The 19999-nt window shown below is 37.8% G+C and overlaps 1 protein-coding gene across 2 annotated transcripts in view; it reads left to right on the plus strand.

Annotated features, from left to right (window-relative positions):
* LRBA (LPS responsive beige-like anchor protein) overlaps window positions 1–19999 on the plus strand; it is a 416351-nt gene that overhangs the window by 361614 nt on the left and 34738 nt on the right. For both annotated transcript variants that reach the window (XM_074154664.1, XM_074154665.1), the window contains 4 exons: window positions 10030–10119; window positions 13580–13772; window positions 16260–16322; window positions 19696–19851. In XM_074154664.1, coding sequence (XP_074010765.1) covers window positions 10030–10119; window positions 13580–13772; window positions 16260–16322; window positions 19696–19851 — 502 coding nt within the window. The remainder of the gene's footprint in view (window positions 1–10029; window positions 10120–13579; window positions 13773–16259; window positions 16323–19695; window positions 19852–19999) is intronic.

Consider the following 19999-nt stretch of genomic DNA (forward strand, 5'->3'; position numbering starts at 1 on the left):
TTTTTAGCAGGTTGGGCAACGGTCTTTGTTGTGGCTGGGATGAGTTTTAAAAAGTGGGATAAAGTGATTATAAAATGCTGTCACAGAGCAGTAAATTTAGATGTGCTGAATTTGGTAAGCAACGAATTCACGCAGGCAAAATTCAAAGTACTGTAGAAACAATCTTTGAATCGTCTCTGGCCAGAAGTGTGTTGCACAGATGGCATGCTTGACGTTGTACAGCGCAGTGTGAAAAGCCAAATAAGTGTTCAGAATTGGTCTAGTTTTGATCGCGAATCTGTATTAAAAATACCATTATGTGGAACCAAAATTAAGAAGGATATATTTGAAGGAAATGTACTGATTTCATGGCTAAGGAGAGGTGGACTTACCAGCTGCAAACAAATCTCTGCCCTGTTTTTTTTTCCTGGGAAGGTACGCAGAGCAGAATTGCGTAGCGAAGTCAGAGCCTCGGATGCTTTTGTGGGTGGGCAGGTACCACTACTGCATGAAATCGCCTTGTCTGGGCATCGGGGCTTTCCCAGGAAAAGAAGAGTATTTTCTGCTGGTAAAAGGAGCATTAAAATAACAGGAGCACCATTCCTGCCCCCAGTTCATATTGTTCACCTATTAGGTCACAGCGTGAGTGTAGAATTATCTGTGGTGTTGGAGTAAACAGGCAAAATGAGCGTAAGCATGTGTTTACTGTGATGTCTGGGAGCTGTGGCCCTTCTTTGACTCCATTCAGCCCAGAGTTTGACAGGACGAATGGGGGTTTATTGCCCTTTGTCATAACTTATATGTTTACTACAGTGCTTAGAAACAGGCATAAGAGTATTCAGCTGGGTTTCAATCCAGAAGAATGGTTGACCAGAGTGTTCTCTTTAATTCTTCATTACAGAATAGATTCTAATTTTAGCTGGTGCTTCTACTTCTCTATCCAAAAGGAAAAAAAAAAAAAGTGATATTTTAGAGTTAATTAAAGTAGGACTGAGATGCTTAATGTATAAGGATTAAAAAAATAAGAATCAAACAGCTGCTTTGGCTGGAAGTAGTAAAGCTTTTTTGGAAGGAGGTAACTCATGTAAATTAGTTCTTCAGCTCTGAGTGCTTTTTTTTTTTTCCCAGCCCCTGATTGAAATTCAAAGGATAGAAATTTTCAGTGCAGTCAGTTCCCTCACCTCTTCTTGCTTGACCTGTCTTGTGGATTTATCAGAGCCAGAGAGGCCTTGAGACCCCCCTGGGCTCTTTACATTTTCATTCGTGCCTGGCTGGTCAGTCTTAGATAGCTGACATATTTGTTGGCCAGCACGAAATAAGAAAGAGTAATCAAAAGTTAAACAAGGGATGAGAAAGGTGATGTTCACAGTCCTTCAAAAATAACTATTTTTGAATAGAAAAATATTCCCATGGAATATTTCCATTTTTTAACCTTTTTTTTTCTCTTCCGTATGTGGAAAGGAGAAGATATACTAATGTATAATAGCTACAGTTATCATACACTAAGTCATTTAGCCTTGAATCAAACATGGGAGTGAACAGGCTACAAAAAATTCATTATTTTTTGTGTCATCAGCCTGCTTCAATTATTCGCAGGCTCCTTCTGCAGTCCAGACAATATCTGTGTGCTCTTTCACAGTAAAACTAAAAATTTTTGTTTGGAGTGTTTTTGTTGTATTTGCTCATTGCAGCCTTGGGTGTCTGGCTCATCAATGTTCCCACTGTGTCTGCAGATGTGGTGTGGTATTTATTTACAAACTCTATTGTATTAGTTATTAGTTATATTTGAACAGGAGCTTCTTCCTGTGTGAGAAAGCTTGCCGGCACGCCAAAGGTGCTTTTCATCAAGCAGCGTCCAAAAATCAAGTCTCAGGTGAACATTACAAAGTGATAACAAAAAGTTCATTCATTGCAGTAAAAGAATGTGAGCTAATATTGTACCTTTACTTTGAAAACAGCTGGTTTGGTCTTGCAGGTAGTAGTTATGACTTAGTTTATAAAAATTTATTTCTTAGCTTAGCAAAATGAGATATTTGTTTCTTTTTCACAATGGTTACAGATTCTGAAAGGTCATCACCCAAGACAGTTTAAAGACCTTTCAGTGTTGGATTTTTACATCAGTGTATTCACCGCCTTCAGATTGAAATGTTTTATTTTAATGAAGCTTTTTTATTTAATAAGTAGAGATGGCATCAGAGTTGAAGAAATTCCATGGAAAGATAACAGATTGGAACAGATTGCTTTTTTCCAGAGGAAAAAGTTTTATATCAGAAAATTTGGAGCTGGCTAAGTAGGAAGTACACTGTGTGAAGGTAGCAAGTTTTAAAGATTATTTTAAATTTAGGTACTTAGAGGAGTGAATGAATAATGCCGGAAATAGTTGAAGTTTCAAGGTACTGCACGTGGCAATGCCACTGCTTTCTATGTGATTAAATGAAAGCAGTGAGTTGCTCTCTTGAGAACTTCAGCTGCCGTAGCAAAGAGAGATGTGAAGCAATTTTGGTTTTGGTGCTCAAATATAATGGAGACTGTTACTATTTTTAAAAACTAGCCATAGAGCTGCTTAGGATTTTGCTTGCACTGAATCCATTTTTGTTTGCAGGTCTTTAAATTCACCTTTAAATTTCTTTTTAGGTCCTTTTCCCTTTTTATTTTGTCAGTCTCTTTGAAGTACTACCAGGCCTGTTTTTCTAGTTTAGTGTTTTTATCTGCTTCTTTCCAGTAGCCAAAGATTTAGGTGTTTTGAATGAGCACATCAGTGCTCCAGACAGAGATACTGTTTGAAATTATCCATGAACCCAGTGCCTCTGAACATTATTGAGTGACATTTGTTTCTGTTGCTTGTGTCTGCTCTGACTAACTGGTTTCTTTCAGATTGGCAGCTGGGATTACACTGCAGTAGACGGACAGCTGCGTGAACTGGAGATTGCAGCCAGGCCATGCTATGCCTCTGTTTAATATGCCTGGAATGTATATATTCAGATTGGAGCAGCTCGCATGGCCCTAAGGGGGATCTATTTGTATTCTCACAAACTGTGATTACTTCCTGTTTTGCTTTAATGGCTGCCATGTAATTGTCATACTATTCGTCTGGACAAAAAGAATTCTTTCTCCTTTGTGCTCACAGAAAATTTCTTAATGTAGTTAATGGGTTAGAGTTTCTGTTTTTAAAGGTGTGGTGGAAGGCATCCTATGCTGTGCTCCCTTCTGTGATATGAACAGAAGAAAGTGTTATTCATGTATTGAATTGCAAATAGCTTTGAGGAAAAAAAAAAACAAACCCAAAACAGAAAAAAAAATAATCCTGTGTAGGGTAACCCCTCCCCGCTTCAGGTATCTCTAGTAGTTTGGATTTGATAAATAACAAGTGGCTACACGAGTGACCAACTTCCAAAGGGACAGCTGTGGTATTTTGAGAAGACAGAAGGAACAGGTATTAGAGAAGAAAAAAGAAAAATGTTATACAACAGATGTGTTTCTTGCAAAGAAGCTACAAGGAAGGAAAAAAACCAACCCTGTGTTTCATTTATATTTGATGGATTTCATTTCTGCATTTTTAATGTTGTTTTCTTGTGTAGTGAGGCATGCTCAGTTTTGTTACACATATCCCTGATGCACCGCAGCAGGCAAAGGTTGTGCACTTTTTACGTCGTACCAGCTTGCTAGTGTACTCTAATAATGTCCCCCTCTGCAGGTTGTTGACAGTATTTCTGCCCACCCTTCAGTTCTGAAGCCATAAACCTCTGTTACTTGACTGCAGTGAGCACCTTTCATACTCCACTTGGTTAACAGAGGGTATATCACAAACAATTTGCAGGCATGTTTAATGATACCTAGAGAACAGTATGTAGCTCTTGATCATGTAGTATCTTTTCTTTAGCCTTTCTTCTCTCCTTGCTCCCTTCACTCCCATCCCATTTGTTAGATTTCAAGGCTAGTGTAAGCAATTTTCTTTAAACCAATACAATAAGTGAGTAGTAAAATGATAAAAAATTGAAGTGATTCGATATAAAAGCGTTGATTTGCAAAGTTGAAACAACAGAGAGATTTTTCTGGTTTGGCATCAAGGAATTAGACTGTTCATTTTATTTTTAAAACAGCGGATGGGAGTGTGTGAATTTATGATACTAACAATTGAGCACTGTATTTTTTTCCCTGGGTCAAGTGTAGTGCAATATCCCCAGGGCAGGTGTACAGTCAGCGAGCATATACATTGCCTGTGTCAAAAAAGCATTTTGCCCATTTTTCACAATCTTGATCTAATGGGGATTGTTATGAAACGAGGGGAGATGGTACTACAAAGAGCTTCTCTTCTTTAATCTTTTGCCTGTTCTCAGCAATTTTATCTAATTGTTATGAATCATGCTGGTTCTCTGGCTAGTGTTATCTGTATCTCCGTAGTCCGGGAGGAATTTAACTAAGAATCTTGCTGTAGGACTGTAAGTGACTCTCTGGTCAGAAGAGGTTTTCTGATCACTTGTTATCAGAGCTTGATTTTAATCACTGTCCCATGGGGAAAAGAGCTAGTCAGTTGGCTGCTAAGCCATTCAACTTCACTGTCTGAGGGGAAACCTGTCAAATATTCTGTGTTCTCTGGTGCTGTAAAGCAACATCTGGGTGGAAGGAGAGGGAAAGCAAGTAATCATAATTACCTATTGCTCAGGCCAATAGAAATCACTGAGGAACATGTGTGTAAACCTTTTTGAATATTGAAAAGTGAGGTAGGAGCGGCAGAGAGCCAAAGTAATTATTTTTGCATGGGCTGTTATTTTCTGGACGTAAATACTGGGTAGAAAGATGGAGGATGAACCCAAAACATTTTCTGTCCCTAACACATATGCTGAAATGTATTACAATGCATGATGTTATTTCACCTGGGTTTTCAAATGTTTGGCAATTTAATTTACAGATTTGGGAAGTTACTGGAGATGCTTCAGTGTAGATCCGTAAAGGCACGTTGACCGAAAGCAGCCTCTTGGTAGCAAGCAGTAGGGTCGTAGCTTCTCGTGCGTTCAGACTGGGGCGTGCTTTTTAACATGGGAATGCTGTGCCGTTAGACTCTTCAGACAATTTGGTGTTTTGTGTCTGAGCAGGGATGATGAAAGCAACTCCGAGCTAGTCTCTTTAAATCTGGAGTTAAATGGTGTATGTCTTGCCTTTTAACTATATGGGCCTTCATTTCAGGATTCGAGTTCAAAACTGGAGACCGTTTAATTCTTTCTCTGTGACACTCACTGCAGTTCCCCCTCCACCCGCCCTCCCTCATATTTAATTTTATAGTTCTTTCAGACATAAACATGAAAAAAAAGCAATTTTGACTTAGTTTCTGAGTGTTGCTGCAAAGAAAAGTAACAAACATCTGTTTTTACCTTAACTGCATCCATATGTTCAACCTCCCCATCACCCTCCTTCCCAAAAAATTTACAGCCGTATTTGGTGGGTACTGCATGCTGTTGAATTAACTTTCTTCACAGTTAGATTAGGGGGTAAGTTCAGAGACTGAAAATATCCGTACTAAGCAGTGGCCAAAAGCCACATTATACCTCAGCCAAGCTTTCAAGTTTTTCGCTCTTCCTCTTTTAATTTCCTTCCCTGTCCCCCCTTCTCCCCTTCCCACCCCCCAAGATAAAAAGGAGATGATCCAGGAGACTTTTTTTAAGAACAGGTTATTGTGGTAATCGGAGAAATGTTAACTTGTGAAATATGCATATGGCTTTCGTACTTATAAATTAATTAACATTCAAAATACCACATTTATCACATGTTTATCATATAAGTATGTGGTTTGAGATGCATACTGTGTGGATCACTGTAAAGGGTTAGTTACCTTGTTTCGTTTTATTACTTCTTGTTGTAGCATCTGGAACAATTCTGGCCTTAACCAAAGTTTTGGTTTTGTAGAGGATTAACAGGAAGAAGGCTATTTTACTGAGATATTTGAGAAGCAGTGAAGCAAAATGTTGAATGATATTATCTTTTACTTTGTGGTATGCAGCATGCTTTCGGAGATAAGAGTTTGTGGAACTAATGATACCTTTCAAACAAAGGTTATTCCTTTCCAGTTATATACTGCCTTTAATAAATGTGAAACTAGTTGTGCAAATTTCCTACCATAATCTGGTTGTATGCTCCAGAGGGGTTCAGCAATGTGAGAACACGTGCCCTTCCTCTGCCACTAGAAGAAACTGGCCATCCCTTAGTAATACCAACTAATGCTAATACTACAGTTTTCAAGAAAATTAAGATAGAAGCTGGGCTATAATTTGTTAGGAAGTGAGTTGATGACTTTTTGATTGATGGTCATTTTACTGTATATTCTCAGGTAAGTGGTAGATTGTTTTCTTCAAAGGAGATATTAATTATCTCTCTGAGGAGAAGATTCCCTGCTCCTAGCTGATTTTCTTTGACAGGTTGAACAAAAGTCTGAGTGACATCTGGTGGCTAAAATGCCTTGTATTTCTCTTTCTATTGTTATGTAAATTGAGAGCATGGGGATTGATTCTAGCTCCACCATCACCTGTTTCTGCTGAGAGAAGGAGGCCATTTTGTGTCCTTCTGTGTGTGATCCTTTTGACTGAGACATCATCAGAACATGGAGTTGATATCTGGATTGACTTTGAATACAATCTGGGAAAAGGAAGGAATCATTTGGGGTTGCTAGTACATTCTCTTAATCATAATTAAGAAATGTTGAAACTAATTAAAGAAATCTTTACTTTTTTTTTCTTGGTAATTAAAAGGAATGCAAAAGAGTTTTATGCTGAAGTCTAGCCACTATAGATGTAACTGTCCAAGTGTTGTTGCCTTTACTCAACAGTTTTTCAAATTTCTCTTGGATCTCTGAAGACATCAGTAAAAAGGACATACAGATACCAGTATCTCTGCCTTTACTCTGTGTACAGTTTTGATGTTTTATGAAACATTATTAGCTGTGGCAGGACATGATCTGAATGTAGATTTTTCCCAGTTCTGTTGGCTAAAAGGGAAAGATTGTGTCAGGGGGCTGTTGTAACCCTGGAAATGTAGGCTCTGGTATTTTTTTTAAAGGACCAGATGGAACCTGATGAGTCTAAAAGACTTGCTTGTGCTGGAACTGTAAATCTCAAACTCAAGCTACATTGTAAACATGGATGTAGAAACAGTCTGTTAAAGACTGAAAACGGAGAATTTGTGGTCCTCTAAGGCAGGCTTTGGCAAAACCATTGTCCCATCGGCCAGAAGTTTCACCAGTTCTGACAGAACACTATGTGAAAACAGGCAGTGACTATCTACTTGTGGGTTGAGTAGAATATTTTATACTTGTTTTTAATATCCCAGAGGGATTCTCTTTTGCACTGAGGGTGGGTGGGAGACAAACAACTGTTCTGCTGCTGCTGTTGTGTGGTCTAGGAGTGTGATAATGATGAGCATCACGTATGTGAGAAGCAGTGGAATCATATCTGTGTCTCTTCCACTTTTTATGTTCCTGGAAGGTTGTGAGCTCCTCTGAGATCTGCACTGTGGAAAATAACATTCTGACTGCTGATCTTTCATTGATTAAAGCAATTATAACATCTGATTTTTGTTCTACATCAGTTTGGGCTATTGTTATCATGAGTGTATTTGAAGTATTTGAAATGCCCTGCATCAGTATGTGGTATCTTATGTTTAATTTTCCCCTTCTTAGTACTCGCACTATGTAAGAGAGTATAATTTGTAGAGGTAGCATTGGGAATTAAAGGACATACCAGATTTCATGGCTAAGAAAAATTCTGACTTCCTTTAAATGGTGAATGTGGGCTTTTTGGGAATGGAAGTTTTTATATTGATCGTAAGTCAATATACATGGAAGTTAACAAATCTGAAGCTTATTATTTCCTCATTTTATTTATTCTATTTTCAGCTCTAAAAGAAATGCATGGGGGTTGTGCTTCAAGAAAATTTATTAATTTTGAATAATATATTGGATATTTATTTTCTAGGAAATAAATAATAGATCATATAGAATGTAGATTTGCCCTAAAGTTTTTATCAAGCACAGAATAACTGACATCCAGGACTGCCTGCATTCTGCTCCTCTGGTGTTCTCCTGGTTCTACCCTTAATGCAATGCAGAATTCCCAGTTGCTAGTAAAAATATTCCACTCAATCTGCAAGTAAATGTAGGCAAATCTTTTTAATCTGGTTGTTTTGAAAGTAACAGCTTTTTATGGAGAGGGTAGAGCTGCTGACCAGTGTGCTGTTGCTTTGTTAATGCCTCATGTCTTAAGGGACCTCAAATTCTATGCCCTTGTGATTCCCTTGATATCTCCAGTCACAAAAACCCAGATTTGAATTTTAATGTAGCATGTCTCATCACTAGGAAGGGGACTCTGCTGGTCTTACCGAGCTTTAGCGTTTCACAGATCTGATACTGCCTTTCCTCAAAAAGTACTCATTGCATCACAGTGGTTGTATGTCAGATTTCAGCCAGCTTTTTGATAAAAGTTACTTAATCACCAGTTCTTTAAAGATTAAGGTGCTTCCCAGAAAGGGCAAGAGTGTTAGAATCTGTCCATAGAGTAGTTGCAACTCCTGTTCTGGTGAATTCAAATGTTTCAAAAGCCCTGCCAAATGTAATAAGGTCAGTGTTTTGGATGGCATGTTTCCTATCAGAGGATGATTGTTTTTGATGACCTTAAGGCCTCAGGTGCATTCTACTTTTGGTTTTGTTATTTCTGTAACAGGACAACATTGTGTGTCCTGGCCTTTATTATTACCTAAATATAGTTGTTTGTAAGAATAAGTTGAGGATAAGTGTTACTCCATTGTCTCAAAATTTTTTATGGGTGATAGAACAGGAATTATAAAAGTAAGGAGCCTCAAGGTATGTTGAACCACAAAATAAAACAATCTCTGAGAGTAAAACATGGTGTTCTAATAGCTAAAAAGTGGCTAGTGATTTTGTGTTTTAGCATCCGAGAGTCCCATTTAAAGCACTTTTTTGTAGGGCCTGATTTTCAGGACTCCTTTTGAAAGTAGGACTTGCTAATGCCTCACCTTAAGTACTCAGCATCACTAGACACTTTGGAGAATGTAGGGCTCAATGCACCATGCAACACAGAAACTAAAGTATTGACCCATATGCAGCCTGTTAGCCCACAGGAAATGCAAGGTAATTTTACTTAGTTTAGCTCACTGTGAAAGAAATGTAATCTAAGATGAATGATTTAAGATTTTCTGTAGTATTAGCCTGTTTCTGTGGACAGTGCAGGGCAAGAAATAACATGTTGAATTTTGGCTGCTTGATTTTATTTTGAAGCCAGTGGGCCAATAGGCGGCAACATGGAAAACTAATTGGACATACCTAGGCAAGAAGTATAAGTTCACACATTTCAGAATAATTATTTTTAAGAAACTGGTAAGCATGAGATCGTATTTTCATGTATGCCCTATGAAGAAAGTGATAAAGCACATAGCTGAAGATACAGAGAAACTAGCTGAAGATACAGAGAAACTTTTAATAAGTTGCATTATATCTTCACATTCTCCTTCAGCTGCATTCAATATTAGTCTTGCTGTCAGTAGTTCAATACGTCTTAAAGTTGTTGCTCTTTTTGAATAAAAGTGAAAATAAGAAAAAAGCTCAGTGTCGCTTTCATTATAGTTATTGCTGTGAAACTAAGCAATGGAGTTTAAGTAGAAAGTAGAACACTCCTAATACCTATAGAAACTTTTTAAACATTAACTTTTGTTTCTGAGATATGGTACAAACAGGATAAGCCAGTGTTAGAAAGGAAAAATGGAGCCAATAAAGAGAGTTTCTGATTATAATAGCTGGTTTCTGTTTAATATCATTGAGCAGGATGAGATTTTGCAGAGTTTCTCATGGAAATAGCATCCACAGTACTAAAATGATTACCTCATTCTTAGTACCAGTGCCAAGCACTTAGCCCCACAGTGAACACACGGGGTTGATTTTCAACATGAAACAAGCCAGAAGTGTGGAATGACATTTTCAGGTGACAGTTACGGTTCTATTGCCTGTAATTAGCACCTCTTAACATGCAAACCTGCCTGTGCCTTTTCCAGGCTGTTGAAGCTCAAATACGAAGTTTTGGACAGACCCCTTCCCAACTGCTCATAGAACCACATCCTCCAAGAAGTTCTGCCATGCAGGTGGTAAGTACCGTGTTAACTCTTTGTGACCTGCCACCTTGTTCACCTCCTTGGCTGTCTCAAACACACAGAACTGGCCACTTCGCTTTGCGTTTATGTGGTCGTGCAGTGGTGTTACTAAAAACAGCGGATGAGTTGCGGTTTTGTAGGACTGGGAGTGTATGCAGCGCTTAACTATTATTTTATTTATTGCTGAAAGGATTGTATTGATTTCTAGTACAGACCTTTTTTGTCAGTGTAATCTAAGAACACTTCATCAGTTGATTTTGTTAATACCATACCTGTACAGGTGAGAGCCAGTCATCATGGAGACAATTTAGTTAATCTTTGGCAGATTCCCCAAGAAGCATGGATTTAGGAGGTGGAACTTCCTTGTCTTTTCCCCCAGGCATAGGTTTTCCCCTAAAACCAGGATTACTAGGAATTCATGAGCTGAAACTTACATAGCAAAGAATGTGACTAAATGTGTTTTGCAGTAAAGCTAGGGTGATAAAATCCAGGCAGCGAGCATTAACATGCTTTCCCTTTTACCTCTACTGTGTCCAATATAATTTTATTATACAAACTATTATTTTATTACTGATTACTTTCCATATCATGTTGTGTGCAGTCCTTGGGTCTAAAACATCATTTGTGTTGTCATGGATCCAGAACTAAGTATGTTAAGTGATACTCTGGCAAATGGTCTGCTAATTCACACGTTTTTCAGAAGGTTACATTCCCTTATTGTTAAGAAGGACATTTTACACTGAAATATAAAAAAAGACATTTTCTTCTTGTATGTTCTGTAAAACGTATGTCCTACTCAAGCAGACTAAGGTTATTAGATTAAAAACATATCTTAAGTGCAAAAGGTTTTAGAAAAATTACACAAAAATCTGAAATGTTTCCAAAGTAGCTTACAAATCTTGTGATGTAGGGATCGAAGAATTGTAAACTTTCTTGTCAAATTGAGCTACTAGCCTTTCTCAAATATGGCATGTGTTGTACGTGAGACTTGCTCAGCTGACCGTCCCCCCACCTTTTCTGCAGCCAGTACGTACTGCACTTTGATAGCCGCGCAGTAGACATTCTCCTGCCCTGGGATCCCATGTACTGGATGGACAGAGATGATTGTGGGACCTCCCACGTAGGGTCTCAGGGCTGCAGACCACTGTGTGTGCAACCCACAGGGCTCGCTCTCTTTGGTAAGAGCCCTGTTAGCAGGGATGTTGGGGAGCCCACGTGCCCTCATCGTACAGCTACACAACATACGTGTGTCCGTCTGTCGTGGTGCCACGCACTAGGCACTTGCCCTAATTTAGAGGGATTTGTTTCAGGAGGAGGAGGAATTTGAGAAGTTGGTTGTTGGTGTGTTTGTCAGAACCATTGTTATATAAATAATTTTGATGCTAAGAAGCAGTTTGTATGGTTTTTTCATAATATTTTCCATGACGCTGAATTAGTAAAGATTTAGTATGTAATGGAAGAAGTTAAATTCTATGAAGTGAGCTGTTTCTAACTCCTGGGGTTTTTTTGGGCTGAGGTACATACAGAAAAAAAAACGTAGTTCTCTACTGGCTTTGGCAAATTTTGCGGATTTTAATACATGAATTTATAATAACACTATATTATGTGGTTTTAAAAGTAACATTCCTGGAGCTGAAATACAGGGAGGATGTTTTTCCTGTCACACTTTTGAATTATTCCTAGTTGTATTATTTACTGAGTTCTCTGGTTTTGTGTGTGCTTGTGCATGTATGCATGAATACAGCCGAATTGAAAGCTACCACGTGCTGTGTTAAGTGCACAAGCCATAATATACACCAGGTGTAGTAATTAGCAGTCACACGAAGGCTGCCTATTTGTCTGGTTTTGCTGCTGTTGCTGTATCCCCTTGTGTTTTCAACCATCAGATAGCTGGATTTAATTGAGGCCACATCAGATGAGGCATTACTGACACCTTTAATTGAATGAGCATCCAGGGAGGATTAACTCATAATATTGATTGGCTTTTAGCCACTTGCTCAGAAGGGTGTCTGGGTAGCTTATTAGTTGCTTTTATTTACACCTTTATGCAAAGACAGTAAATAGGAATTCATAGAGCAATATGTTTTTCTAAGTACTCTTAATAACTTTTTAAAAAGGCGTGATAATAAAAATGCAAATGTATTTAATTTTTTTATTAGTTCTGTATAAATATAGATTAAATGTATGCACTTACATACACATATATGTAATGAAATATTGCAGGTGGAAAATAGCCAAGAAGACTTCATTACTGTTCTAATTCAGTTATTAGAAAATTACAAATTCTAGACCAATATGGTGACTAGGATGGTTGTATTTATAGAATCATAGAATGGTTAGAGTTGGAAGGGACCTTAAAGGTCATCTAGTTCCAACCCCCCTGTCATAGGCAGGGACACCTCCCACTAAATCAGGTTGCTCAAAGCCCCATCCAGGCTGGTCTTGAACACCTCCAGGGATGGGGCATCCACAGCTTCTCTGGGCAACCTGTTCCAGTGCCTCACCACCCTCACAGTAAATAAAATTTCTACATCTCAATGGAGTTATCTTTTTTAGGTGCACCACACAATCACAGTCCCGTTAAGCTTTGCTTTTCCCCCTTATGTTTGATATCCGGATCTAAGGTCTTCAATATTTTTTTTTTGACATTTGCAGTATTGTTAGAGAGCTTAGTTAAAAAGTTATTAAACTTTTCAACTTATTAAATTAATAAACTAAAACCTAAAAATATTATGTTGAAAATGAGAGTCTGGATTAATTCCCTCCCTTTATTATTTCTAGAAACAACGCAGTGTAGTGTCTGTAATCACGTCCACTTTATATTCTTTACAACTGCATTTAATTATGTTTGTCCTTTGAAACACATTTGCAGTGAATTCTTCTACTTTGCATTCATAAATCTTATTTTTGTACACCAGAAATATATACAGAACATATATCTAGTGTATGTATGTATCTGTTTATTTTAATGTGCTTTCATGTTCTCATCTGGCTTGTAAAGAATTGCAGTCTGCCAATTTAATGCAACTTGAGACAATCCCTGGGAGCAGGAATTTCTTTTGCTTGCTTTTTTTCCTTTTTTTTTTTTGTTCCCTTCTAGTTTGGCATTGCTTTCCTTGACATACTATCTCTGTAGTTAAGAAGGAGTATTCTTTTGGCAGAGATAGGTGATTGGAAACTTTTCATTTAGTCTGCTGTGATCTGCAGCAAAGTTTGTATACAGACACCCTGTATTCAACAAGATGCTCAAATTAACAGTGTACCTGAAGGTTTTTCTACCTAAAATGGTTGTTTCGATGAGCCTATCCACTATTACTGCATTTGCTTTTCACTGCAACTGCTATTGGATCTTGTGTGTTTTAATCCAATCTTCCTTCTCTTGTCCTGTCGTCTTCTTTCCTCCCCATGTTTTCTTTTCCCGTGTATTTGGGTTCTTGTTGTGTGCACTCAACAGTATCTCCTCCTGCAGAGTCCATTGATGTTCACAGACCAAGCTCAACAGGATGTTATCATGGTTCTCAAGTTCCCATCCAACTCCCCTGTCACTCACGTAGCAGCCAACACCCAGCCTGGTCTGGCCACTCCTGCTGTGATCACCGTTACTGCAAATAGGCTATTTGCTGTAAACAAGTGGCATAACCTTCCTGGTAAGTAATTAAAGTAAATAGCCAAAGAAACCACTGCCATCAAGCAGTACTTCTGTTGTCCGTTTCAAAATTTGCTGCAGAGGTGTTTTAAATTTATAGTGTGAAGAGCAAATCCAGTTCATTGACACTGCATGTTCTTCTCATGTGGACTTAGTTCCTCCTTAAAAAAGTAATCTGAACTATTGTATAGTAAGGTATGTAGCACACAAAAGGTTTCTAACAACAATATATTGCCTTCCAGGCCATCAGGCACTATGAGGAAGACAAAAAGAGTATATCACTATTTGATTGTGATAAAGTCACACTCTTCCTCTTGAATTTGTTTTTCAGTCAGATGGAAGCCTGAACCATACCATATGAAAGACAAGTTTTAAAGCACACAGAATCTTTTCTTCTATCTTTTCCTAGTTGATTAGGAACACCATATTCTGATGTTAAAGCTACTCAATGACAACTAGAAGATAAAATATATGGGAAGTCTGTATCTTCTGTAACTTAAACATCCCAAAGTTAATAGGTGCTTATGTATTTGTCAATATGTAATGAAAGCAATATATCCATTTGCACAGCAACCAAATTAATTTTCCAAAAGATATTTGCACCAGAGTAATACTCACATCACTGAAATTCCTACTAAGAAATCTGGACCCGTGGTCCTTGATTACATTTTGAAAAAAACCAGATGACTCCCACACTTTTTCCTAATTCTAACAAATGACCTCTCAACATTGTACAAATAGAAACATCTATGTATTATTTCACCCACCCAAGAAATGCTTAAAAAGAAAGGTGGGAAGGAAGGAGAGAAGGGAGGCATGTCTAGATAACAAGTTGTGAGCAAGAGCTATTTACAGGGCTCTTGACGTTTGTTTGAAAGGAGGATGGCAATATCCTCTCATACCTTGGATGTGTGACCTTGGATGTATAATATTCAAGGCTTTTAAAAAATAGCCTTTGTGGACATACAACTGTCATGGGAAAGAGGTTCTTAAGTGGTAGGAGTTGATTTTGATTTCCTCATAAGTCTGCTGGTTGGTGATTTGTGAACAAGCAAACAGTTGTTGAGTGTAGTAATCAACTGTTTTGAGTTGGACAAAACTTTCAGACTTTGGTTTTTCCCTCACCTCTGAAAGAGAGAAGAGTAAGCTGTGCTTTTGAGTCACTATTTTTTCATGTAGAAGCATTGTACACTTGTCTTGCCTTTACAAAGAGCTCAAGAAAACCTACAGTTCAAGACAAAACAAAAGCCAACCAAACAAAACCAAAATCCAACAAAACCCCACTTTTTGAGAGCACACTGATCAGCTGCAGGCTGTCAATGGAGTACAACTCTTAAGATATCTGTGTATGGACTCCTGAGACTAGCCTTTACTATTGTTGCCTTCAAATTTTATACCCAAATGGAATCTGCCAGGATTAGAGGGCAGGTATCGTTTCTGCTCCGTATCTCCTGCTGTGGGCTTAGCTTTGTCTTTATTAATGAGGCATCATGATAAAACAGTTAAGTTGCCAAGTGACCAGTTGTCACTGATGTGTAGTTAAAAATCTTATTCCTGCTTTTGTATCTGAGTGTGGTGGCTTTGCTGACATCTAATGGCACTGGTATCTGACAGGGTGCCTCCATGTTGTCATGTGGATTTCATGTTTTGTTCTGTGTTAGTGTTTCATTGCAGCAGAACTTTGACTTCCCAGTTATTTATGAAACCCTTCTATTGATACTAATTTTTATAAAGCTATGGACAGTAGATAGAAAAACCATAAGTATTAGTATTCAGCCATTATTTTTTTGTTGTGCTTCCAAGACTGTCTTGTGGGCCCTTTGGAGGGGAAGTTTTCTTGGTTTGTTTTTAGTGATGCTGTGGAAGAAAAAGGCTTTTTTTTTTAACACTGAAGGAAAATTCAGGAGGTAAACATTTCACTGGTATGCCAGGTGCCCAGATGAAATGTAGGTCTGCAGAATTATATATTAACTTCTATGCAAACTCGCAAATAAATGGTTTTTGTTGATGGATGAATCCTTAAATACTGGGTGACTCTGAGATTTCCCTGTCTGCATCATAAACTGGCTTTTTCCAAAAAAATGTCCCTTGTGCTTCACTCGTTCAAAGCAATGCTTTAAAAAGTAAAGAGGAAAATAGTATTTGCTACAGTCAGCAGATGGTTGTCACATTTTGTTTTCAGTGCTCTTTACCACTTAATTTTGTTTTGTTGCGACAGGAGATGTTGCCAGTAAAGCATCTGCTAGAGCTTATGGCTCAAGACCAGAGCTGCTGCTGATGGCATATATTCAGAATAGCACTAATCTAAAATAAATGTTTAATAAGCAGGTCATGAAAGCACCTGGATTTTTTTTTTTAATGCAACTGATGCAGAAGAATTGTGAATAGTTAAAAAAAAAAAAGGACATAGCTTTGATTTATAAAATGTGTGTGGCTTCACGGTATTAAAAAAATGCAGAGTTTTAAAATCTTCTTTCCTGAATTCCAGCTCATCAAGGTGCTGTACAAGACCAGCCTTACCAGCTGCCAGTGGAAATCGATCCTCTCGTAGGTCTGTCACTTCCTTCTCTCTTTGCGATTCATTAAGCTCTGTATGGTGGCCCTGAAGTGTAGATTACGGTTGTTTTTCACTTGCTGGTTGCTGGGAATGGAATTTTCCTGATAAACCATTTGCATGCAAATTGGAATGCAATGAGCTGTGGCTATGCTGGTATTTCATCAACTCCCCCTCGTTGGTTTGCCTAATTTGAACAGGCCTAGGACGCGTGTCAGTGAAAATTAATATGGATGCTGTAATAATGTGTGATTGAGAATGTGCATGAAGTACTGTCAGGATAATATTGGATCTTTTCATCACTCAGACTTGTTGATGAGCAGGAGCGAGGCACGTTATGATGAATTGGTGCACTGGTAATGTGATGGAGCTCCTTTGCTGAGGAAATTTTCATAATAACAGTGGGGTTCTTAACTGCACCGTGTTGTGAAAAATAAAACCATGGTGCCAGGGTTTCATCATTAAAGGAGATCAATCCTTTCTTCATAGACCTGCTGTTCAGGCTGAGGGGATTAATGTGTAATTGCAAAGCGGTTTCAAAGTTGAAATATATTGCCCATTCCATTTTAGTATTGAGATATTAGTATTCATTTTTCCAGGGTATTGCATCTTTTGATCAGCATCACTAGTTAAATTTGTGTATGTTTTTCTTTTATTAAAAAGGGGTGGAGAAATGTCTCTCTTTTATTTAATGACTCAGTGTAATAGATTCAATCCACGACTTTTTATTATAGAGGTTTATTAGTTTATATAGAGCTGATTTTTCTATTAGAACGATTGGAGTTTGGTGAATTCTTTCATTATGGATCTAACTTTGGGGAGTGCGTGCTTGGACTATGATTCAGGAGCCTGTACCATGGCGAGAGGAACCTTAAATGTGATCAAAAAATAAAAACTCAAAACAACCTAACCCCAAAATACAAACTAGTTGTAGGACAATTCACAGGACCAAAGAAGACAGGATTTCCTCCCTCTGTCCCAATTCGATTAGACTTCAAACTTAGCTCTGTTTTTTAAACTGTCCATTTCAGGATGGTAGCTCAAGTGAAAAAAAAGTGAAAAGTGGCCAATTATAGAAGCATGGAAAAACCGCAGCAAAAATGAACTTGCCTGGGTAGGTTAGAATGACAGGTCTGTCAGCCAGTGAAAATTAATTTCAAAGCTAATATACATATCACAGTAGGAACTGCACCGTATCGGTCTGTAGATACAGACTGTTGCTGTGTAGCCATTTTGCTGGGTACACTCCGTGATAATTAAATCAGGAACGGTGTGCCATATTAAACCATTTTATAGAGCTGATAAAATGAAAATCTTTTCCCAAAGTTTTTGAAATCAATTTCTACCCGAATAATGCAATACTCATAATTTATAATGAGGAGGACGTCTGCTGTAACTCTCCTTTCCTTCCTGAAACAGACTTTATCCAGAAAATGTTTGGGGCAGGAAATGGATATTCTGCTTTAAAACCTGCTATCAGGTATATCTTAAAAATACAAATAAACATCGCAGCAAAAAAAACCCCAAATCACATTGGTCCTGTCTGATGATTTTTCTACATATTGTGAAGAACATTAGGAAGGAAATAAAATTTTTATTTTCATTTTTCAGAATTTTAAAATCATAATTCTATTTTCAGGCTTGCCTTTAATTTAAAAAGTACTTAGACTTTTGTTTGGGTAAACACCTTTAAAATGAATGTTCACAGTTCTGAAAAATGGTTTAATATTCTCTTTGTACAATAGATCTCAAATCAGCCTTGTGATTACATTGGACATAGTTTAAAAGGTTTTAGGGTTTCTTTGTCACTGTTAAGTAGCATCATTGGGTACAAGCAAGTAATTATGTAGATAATATTAAGGGTTTTTAATTGTGGCCAGACACATTTACCTAGAAATGGCACCTAAGAGGACCACAAAATTACACTTTTATGGTTATAGCAGGAATCTTGTTGCTGTCTTAGTTGTAAGGAGGGATTCCTGCTGTCCTCATTTTCCAGTTGCACAGGAAGATGTAAACCAGCAATGTCTGACATGACATAGATCCTAGACCTCTTTCTTTTTGAGGTGAAGTTTTTTGAAGGTCTTATCCACACTGAATGTGTGCATGGTTCTTGGAGGGTTTCTCTGCCATTATTGTGTCACACAGAATGCTTGACTGTCTGTTTATAACGTGTTGTTATTCTTTAAGTTGTCCCAACAGCAGTCAAGGCCCCGTTATGTGTTACCAGCAGAACAAGTGCCAACACCTTGCTAAATTATTTGCCACCCGTACGGACAAGACAGTATCAACGTTTTTAACGTAGTGAAAGCATAGATGAATTAAGGATTTGATAGAAAGTAAATGGAATAAGCCCAGGGAGTAATCCCTAAAAGGGATTAGCTAGCCCGTGGGAATGGAAAGAAGTTAGAGAACACAAAGTAAAGGAGAGCACAAGACCAGAATAGGGACAGGTCCGGGGGACCACCTGGAATGGAAGTAATGGTGCCCCAAGCAGTCGGCAGACAAAGCCAGGCACAGGAGAACTCACTTGCCTGGGGTGGGAATCAGGTTCCCTCAGGAACAAAGGACATTAAAAGTTCTTCCTACAGTGTAGGATTTTCATGATAAATATCTATAGGGATCCATATGTATGTACATATATATGCAGATAGATCAATTAATAAGGACAAAATCCGATATGAAAAATGTGTTCATTAATCGATTCCTGTCCATTCTGTGGGTACACAATGCAAGATTATCTGGGGAAATAAAACAGTGGGTGATCAAAGTAGGGTAAATATTTTCTCTCAACTCGAAAGGAGATTGTGGAGATAAGCTGGTTAATTTTTGTGCAATGCTCAAAAAAGTGTGAAATGGTACTGATGTTTACTGTAGTTATTCTTTTTTTTTTTAAATTACAGTGCTTGCAATGAAATACAACCTATGTACAATTTTGAAATCATAATTCTGTTGTCTGCTGCATTTGAGTCACTATAGAGCATATATGTATATGTGCTGTTTTATAATTACATTCCCCTCATTTGTTTCTTTATTTTTAATTTCCTATACTAGAAGAAGGGGGGAAGGAAGTTTATTACATTTTTATGTATTGTTCCTTTTTGCAATCTTTCATTTATATTTGTCAGTTGCATTTGACTTGAAGAAGGGATTTTTTTTCTATTTTAGAATATACACTACAAGGAATTAGCATTGTTCCCAGAGGTGTAATGAGAATTTTATAGTAAAAGTAGAAACAAAATGTCCCTGCCACAAAAAGCAAGCAACAGGAGCGAGGAATAGTTTCGGTTTCAATGGCAGTTTCTAAAATGTGCTTTTTTTCTGTGAATGTGGATGCTAAATTTTTTGATTTGTGTGTCTTTTTGTTCAGCCAGCAATACAGGTATGCACAGAAGGCAAATCACTGACCTTCTAGACCAAAGCATTCAGGTACATTCCCAGTGTTTTGTCATCACCTCTGATAATCGTTACATCTTGGTCTGTGGCTTCTGGGACAAGAGTTTCAGAGTTTATTCTACTGACTCAGGTAATCTATTTTTAATATATGGGAATAGCCTAAAAGATTTTTCTGTTCATCATCAACCTATTGTTTCAGATAAAGAAAGAAGGGGGGGCGGGGACAGAAAGTGGAATATGTATTTATTCTCCTACTAATAATACTTGTCAAATCTTTT

This window comes from Numenius arquata, chromosome 10 (genome assembly GCF_964106895.1).
Source record: "Numenius arquata chromosome 10, bNumArq3.hap1.1, whole genome shotgun sequence".
Classification (NCBI taxonomy): Eukaryota; Metazoa; Chordata; class Aves; order Charadriiformes; family Scolopacidae; genus Numenius; species Numenius arquata.